We start from the raw sequence: 7904 nt of genomic DNA, 5'->3' as shown, positions 1-7904 counted from the left end.
TTCTCGTAAAATTTCAAAAAATTTTTTTGTTTGACTTAATTTTCCATTTTGAAAGAAATAGATTTTTGAAGAAAATTTTCGATTTTTTTTTAATTTTTATGAAAATGTTAAGAAATTTTTGTCTTCTTTATTGAATGAATTTTTGAATTGAATTTTAATTTTTCGTTTTATAGCAAAATTTCGATAAATTTCGAAATAATTTCAAAAATATTTTTTTCAATGAATTTTGATGTGAATATTTTTGACAAATTTTGTTTAGATAACATTTTTCAATAAATTTTAGTTTTGAGGGAAATTTTTTTTGTTTAATATTTTTTTTACGGAAATTTTCAACAAATTTTATTACTGAAGTGAACTTTCTTTAAATTTTTTCTACCTTTTGAAGGGAGTTTTCCAAAAATTATCGTATTGAAGGAAATGTTGAATAATTTTTTAAAGGAAACTTTTGATGGAAAATTTTGGAAATTTAAACCATTTTGTATTTTTTATTGGAAAATTTTATTAAATTTTATTTTTGTATAAAATCGATAAATGGTATTTAAAATTTCAAACAATTTATCAGTAAATCTTGCTCATATAGGGAAATTTTTATAAAATTTATTTATGATAAAAATTTTTAAAAAATTTAAATTTTTTATTAAAGCGAATTTTTGTTAAATGCAAATCCTGTACAATTTCGACAATTTATATATTTTCGAAAATTTGTTCTTTGTAGACAATTTTCCAATGTATTAAAAACTATAGATATAAATGATCAATTTAGTAAATATAGTGGATAATTTTTTTTTAATTAAATAAAATTTTAAATTTTGCAGGATAATTTTTAGTTTTTTTTAGATTTTTCACAACCACAATTTATACAGGTTTTTCAAATCGTCTCCTAAAACTATACTATAAAAAATCTAAAAAATCGAAAAACGGTGCGTATGATTATTATTTATATAAATCGTAATCATACGTCCTGGCGTCCTACTAGTAAAATTTTTTGAAAGCAATAAATTTATTGAAAAATTTAAAATTCTGATAATATTTGTCAACAAATAAATTGATTTTTGAAACTTAGATCGATGAAAAAAGTTGGGAAAGATATATCGATATATATTTAGATTTATTTGGAAATTTTAATCAGAATTAAATAATCGCTTTGCTAAAATATTTTGGGCAAAATTTTTTATTCTGCAATATAATTTTAAATTTTCTACTAATAAATTCCATTTCAATGAGACTTAACTTGAGCAGCATATTTATTTGAAGTTGAAAAAGAATTTTGTTTTAAAATGTTTAGAATTTTAAGAAGAATTTTCTATTCTTGTTATTAAAGCGGGATATTCATTAATCATCTAACAATATGTCTATTCAATAACTTTAAGGTGTTACTAACTGTTACTAAATTTCACAAAAAATATTTGAAAATTGCATAAAAATACAAAAACAATTTGTAAAAATTGTTTATTATTGAACAGACATCATATATCTTATGTACTTGTGTATATAGCTAAATTTTACTAGACTAGAAATTAGTTTAAATTTTAGTACGCATCTCTAATACACATGTGGCGTGTAAATAACAAACTTACTTTAACATCTGCAAAAACTATAGCGCCTAAACTCCAGCTTCCTTACTCTCTGACAAACACAAACTCATTATAATGATTCCATCGATTCTCTTCGGTATCAACGCCGGGCTTAGGTTCTGCTGCCGAACCCGCTGTACCGGAACCACAGCTGCCCGCCATACGAAAACCTTGATCGTGCAACATATCAAATGCCTGTTCGATGAAACAGTGCTTCAGGAAGAAACGGGAGGTATAACGATCGGGACCACCATGGTCGGGATCACGTGATTCATTGAGGGTATCACCGAAAACTTCACGGCACAAAGCAACTCGACCGCATACCAGGACACGTGACAGCTTCCGGAATTTGACGTCGGCCAGACCGTCCTTGCCAAATTGAAAACTGCCACGATATCCGATAGTTATGCAGCCGGGTGAACGTGTATCACGTTCTTTGCGCAAACATTCCGACATGCCCTGAAGTTTAAAGTAGTCGGCCTCTTTCTGCAAGCGCTGTTTTTCGCGAAATCCCTCGGGCAACTGTAAAGTTTTGTCACGCAGATAGTCTAATATGTAGCGGAAGAGGACACCATCACGATCAAGGAAATAGCGGCCCTTGCTGTCTTTGATTAAATCATCCTTATTGCTAAAAAGTTCATGTAGCAATGATGATTTATCCTGTAGCAATGAATCCATAGTGGTGGTGTAGTGTACGCCACCCACATTTAATTCAACAATTTCTGACATGTTGTTGATGTTGTGTTGGGATGTTGGTGTTGGTGGTTTGGTTAATATGTGTGTAGTGATATTGTTAATTGTTTTTATTACTACAAAAGTAATTGAAGTTTCTGCTGCTGCTGTTGTTCACAATTTTTACAATCACTTTTACACTGGCACCGACACACACACAAAGTCGTTAATTGTTTTCCTTGTATATTTTATGCTTTATTTCCTTTTTGCCATTAAAGTCCTTTTGGCAATTTACTAGTAAATGTTAGTAAGAGTGAGTGCGTGTGATTACTTATCAATCTTCTTCACTTATTTTTGGTCCTTTGTTGATTTTGTATATTTGAAGATGTAATCGTAATACTAAATACTGTTTGCTTTTCTTCTCTTTTAATGTATCTCACGTGTTACACGTTTCTTTTTTAACACACTGACACCAATAATTTTTTGAATATTCTTTTACACTTAACTGAAAAGTCACTAAAGCCAATTAAATTTCTTTTAAATCTTTAATTTAAATAATTTTTAACTTTTTATGTTGTTTTCCTTGTATTTACTTTAACATATGTTTTTTTTTTGTTTGACTTGCAGGAAATTCTTTAAATATTTTTTTTAAAGTTTAAATTAAATTTTCTTTAAAACTTGTAAAAGAAAATTGTTGCAGTAACTTTTTGTTTTCACCAAAAATAAATTATATACACACTTTTCTTGTCTTTTAGTTAAATGTTAAAAAATCGTTAGTATACTTTTAGGCTTTTGAACCTTTTTTTCTCAGTAATACGCTGTGGCTGCCGTTTTTTATTCTTTTTTTTTTTTGCTTATTTGTATACATATACAATTTCTTTGTGTATATAAGAATTTATATATATATTGTTATATATTTGCTTGTTTGTAACTTTATGTATTAGAATATTGTTTGGTTTTCTCGTTTTTATATATGTATATAAATGAATATTTATTATTTCCCCCGTATTGATGGAAAACAATTTATCCGTTCTCAAGGTACCGTTCCTGTTGAATTCTTCAATTGAACTAAATTTTGAATTTTCGCTTATCAGCCAGCATGACTTGTTAGGCTGTTTGTCTGTCTTTTTCTCTGTCTGTATGTATGAGTAATTTGCTGTGTGTCAGTTCATTGAGGAAATGCTGTATACGGTAAGTGCGCGAAATTGTGGGTGAGCAAATACAAAAAAGAGAGCTGTTGTTAGGTGACAGAGAGACTGAGAGATTATTAACTTTTTTTGTTTTCTTTTCTCATTATTTTTTTTTCTGCTCAGTAACAAGTGTTTGTTTTGTATAGAAAGTGACTTTGAAAAAAATCAGCAACAAACAAATCTGCTTCTTTTTAGTCACAGCTGTTTCTTTTGAAATTAAAAAAATTGTGAAAATTGAGAGTTTTAGAGCAATGAGTCTGTGAATTCTTATAGAGAAAAAACTCCAAATATTGTCAAAAAATGTAATTTCAAAATTTTGTAATAAATTATTGTCGAGCAGATATCTGTTGGTCGCCTTATACAATGGGTTAGTGGTCAACTAAAGATTCGTCGTTCGCCTCTGAATAGATAAATTTGACTTTCGGTATTAAACTGCAAGTTTGACAATTTCAGTAACAATTTAATCGTTAAACTTTATACAATACGAGTAATATTTATCTCGATAGATATTTCACAAAAGCAGACCAAGAAGACCAAGAATTGTAGTAATTACTTCACTTGCAATATAAAATAGATCCATTACGATAACTAGAAGCGTAAGATGTGAAGCCCGGCCAACCGCCCGAATCGACACTGAAGTTGCTGCTGAATCCATAACCATAGCTTTTCGCCATTCAACATATCAAATATCTATTTGATGAAACAGTCCTTCAGGACGAAACAGGAGTAATAACGATCGGCACCACCATGATCAAAAACATGTGAGGGTGTCGCGGCACAAAGCAACTTCTCACAGCATACCAGTACATGTGACAGTTTCCTTACAACGATGTCTGATAGTAATGCAGCGTGGTCAAAAATCTATGACTCTGTACTAGGTGTGACCAAAAGGGTCCTATCCTATGGGTGATTCCAGGAGATTTTTTTTCAAAATCCCTTTTTTCCCTACACCAACTTTTTATTTTCCCTACATTTTTCCCTACACTACTTTTTTCCATTTTTTTTCCATGTTTATCTTAAAAAAATACAAAAATAACATAAAAAACTAAAATATCAGCTCTGTTTTATAATATACATATATATATGTAAAAACAATGTAAAAAAAACAAGACAATTGAGAGATTTATGGCAGTATCACGATTCGATGTTAAAAATTTATTTTATGTGCCCCCAACAAAAAAATTTCATAAAATTTAATATAATTGTTTTAAATAAGGTTTACTCTTGCGTTTACTTTTTGCTATTTATAAAAAATTTTCAGAACATTAAATTATTTTTTTCAATCCTGAGTTACTGCAGTAAGACCCCGACTACTCTATCTATAAGGAGTCAGAATATATCGCCCTACAGGATTGGCATAATCCAACAATATTTAATGACATTTAACTATTTTCTTTGATAACTTTTAAACAAATCAAGGGATTTTAAAAATCCTAATTCATATAGTTGAGGTTAATATGTTTCTCATCTAAACTGAAATTCAATTTTTAGTTGTCTAATATTCACGAAAACGTGGGTTTTAGTTTTTACGTTTACAAAAAATCGATTTCACATTGAAAATAATAGACATATTAGAAATTTGATAAATCTAATGAAAGATTTTAGTATGTCGCATGTTTTGTAGACCTCAGTTCAAGAAACCCGAATTTTATATTATGCAAGGCTTGCAGCGATATGTAGGTACACATATTGTAGAAATTGCAAGCGGAATTTTTACTAACATTACACTTAAATTTGATTTCATTTTTAATTTTAAAGTTTAATACATCAAAGAGTATATTTTTAGTTGATAAAAACTATGAAATTGAAAAAATCCCTACAACTTGACAATAGTAAGACATCTTTCCCTTTTTCCCTTCACGTAAAATTTTTGAAAAAAAAATCCCTACAACAAGGGAAAAATCCCTACACTTGGCATCACTGGTCCTCTCTATTGTGATTTACAAAAATAATCTATTTCGATAATTCGAAATGTAAAATCAAATCAACATCAAATTATGGGGCCTTTTGGTGACACCAAAATGCTCCTGAAATTTGGACAGACTTTATTGAAAACCTGTACCGAAGGCAGAACACTCTCTCTGGGATACGTTGCAATTTGGTTTAATTGGTTCTTGCCTTTAAAAGGCAATGGTCTGCTACATGTTGCAATACACTTAAAAACTATTTAAAATGAATAATTTGCAAAGTTTTGCCTTACCCGTATTATAGTCCAAACATTGCTTTGTCCGACTGATATTTGTTTCGATCGATGCAGAACGCGCTCTCTGGGAAAAGAATAGGGTATCCATGATTGGTTTGATTCGAGCTTGGCATCAAAAGATGAGCAGTTCTTTTGGCATGGAATCCATATGAAAGCCAGAAAGGATATCGTAATTTTTAACTATAATCAATAAATTTATATTATTTTTTTTTCAAACGATTATATTTGAGTTAACGATATCAGAAACAATATCATAAAAACTATATTTTTCACTAATAATTGCCAAAAATAGTAATATTTACCCAAAGAAGTTACCTCTACAATTTTATATTTTTAACTTTAATGCTGGCAATGCTGTAACATTTAACTGTATGTGCTAAATTCTCTCTTTCTCTCACTGACACCACTTTATGTGTATGACAAAAAAATACAATACAAAAACTATGTACTCATTTTTACTCGCTCTTAACAAACTTTCTGAAGTAAATGAGAGTAATGAAATATTTCCTGTTGCAAATTATGAACATATCCACTAAACTCATTTATTAACAAAAAGCTAAAATAAAACAACAACAATAAATATAGTACATAAACTATATTTATGTAAACAAGAATTTATATGCAGCATCAGCAACAATTGACCATAACTAGAGCTCATAAAATTAACAACAACAACATCAATATCTAAACAAATAAAAAAAAAATCATAATTTTAGTTTAAACCTTTGTATACCTTTGCATATACATATTTATGTATTAGAAAGGTGCTAGCGAAAAATTGCCTTAAATAAAATTTAAATTTTTACAGAAATCTGATATTTGATTTGGATTTTTCAAATATCAGATTAATATATCATAAGAAAACAAACTTATACAGATCTGAAGATATTATTAACTCGTTAGGTATATGGAAGTTGCCATAGGAGGAAAAAATTTACCTTTGAATATATAATGCATCTATATCAATAAAAAAATTTTATGTCCAGGACTATCAAGTATAAATAGTGTTTAGGCTCGCGACGATTCATCGGGAACGGAAGTAGACGACGACTGTCTCGACATAGACATTGAGCTCATGCTTTAATTGTTACCTACCGTGAATGACGCTTAGGAATATTGACAGGAGTCATTCTGACTTCCTGTCAATCAACCTAAGCGCCATTACAGTTTGTGAAAAACTCCAGCAGCATAAATTCTTGGACAGCAACAACAATCCTTATGTTTCGATAAATAATGTCCGTTTTGAGAACGTTTGAGAAACTTATCGATTTTTATTATAATCACGCAGTAAACAAGTAAGTGCATCCTGCATTTTATCATCAAAGTTATTTATTCGTCTTAATAAATAACAAATTTCTTCATATAGTGGTTGGATTTTGTTTAAATAGTAAATTTTTTTGGTTTAAATGCCATTTTTTTGCATATTTTTTTTGGTTTAAATGCCAACCGAAATAAAAACCGGGTTTTCGGTTAACCGGTTTATCAACACTAACATAAATCTTATCTATAGAGAATATTTGCGGAAAATTTCAATCCTCTACCTCATTCCGTTCGGACTCTATTGTGCTTTCAACAGACGGACGGACATGGCTAGATCGTCTTAGAATTTAATAATGACCCAGAATATACATACTTTTGTGGGTCTATGACCAATATTTCGATGTGTTACAAAAGGAATTACAAAATCAATATACCCCGGGTTTAAAAAGCACTGCGCCACTGGTGCGTATGATTATTTTTATATAAATAAATCATAATCATTCGCACTGCAGCTTTTCATTTAAATTAGTAATGAATTTGAAAATTTTGCGGGAATTTCTTACAAAAACCAAAAAAAATCTCAATATAAAGTCCTTCAAATCCTGTCTAATGATAATCATCCTGGCCTCACTGAGATACTTTTTGAGGAGACATTCGTTGATAGATCTGGTCCAGTTATATCCACATTTTTTAATCCATAATTTAGTATTAAAACGTTTTTTTTATTTTGAAACATATAAATTTGTTCAAGTATTGACAATTATTAGCTCTGACCTTTTCCCTCTTTCCTCTTTAGTTGAATTTTTCTTTTTGTAGCAAAAATTTATTAAAAATTGTATTTCCAAAAATCGTAGAGATATTTTAGAACCTATATCGATTTTAACCCGAATCTTCTTCTAACACTATGCTAGAAAAATAAAACCAAAAAAGGTTTGTGTCACCGGTGCGTATGATTATTTTTATATAAATAAATCATAATCATTCGCAATGGTGTTCTGCTATAAG

At 29.4% G+C, this 7904-nt stretch overlaps 1 protein-coding gene across 1 annotated transcript; it reads right to left on the bottom strand.

Annotated features, from left to right (window-relative positions):
* Nucleotides 1–1577: 1577 nt before the first annotated feature.
* LOC119608838 (BTB/POZ domain-containing protein KCTD12) lies at nt 1578–3301 on the bottom strand. The gene has a single exon (XM_037963384.1). The coding sequence runs from the start codon at nt 2301–2303 to the stop codon at nt 1620–1622; it is 684 nt and encodes a 227-aa protein (XP_037819312.1). The 5' UTR covers nt 2304–3301; the 3' UTR covers nt 1578–1619.
* Between the last annotated feature and the right edge of the window lie 4603 nt (nt 3302–7904).

The sequence above is a fragment of the Lucilia sericata genome, unplaced genomic scaffold (genome assembly GCF_015586225.1).
Source record: "Lucilia sericata isolate MDLA Ls3-8-SP2 unplaced genomic scaffold, ASM1558622v1 Contig000886F_arrow, whole genome shotgun sequence".
Lineage (NCBI taxonomy): Eukaryota > Metazoa > Arthropoda > Insecta > Diptera > Calliphoridae > Lucilia > Lucilia sericata.
Note: the sequence above shows the minus strand (reverse complement) of the source record. Positions and strands in the feature narration are given on the sequence as shown.

Excerpts from the sequence above, each read along its gene's own strand:
- LOC119608838 (XM_037963384.1), bottom strand. The coding sequence starts at position 2,303 with ATGTCAGAAATTGTTGAATTAAATGTGGGTGGCGTACACTACACCACC.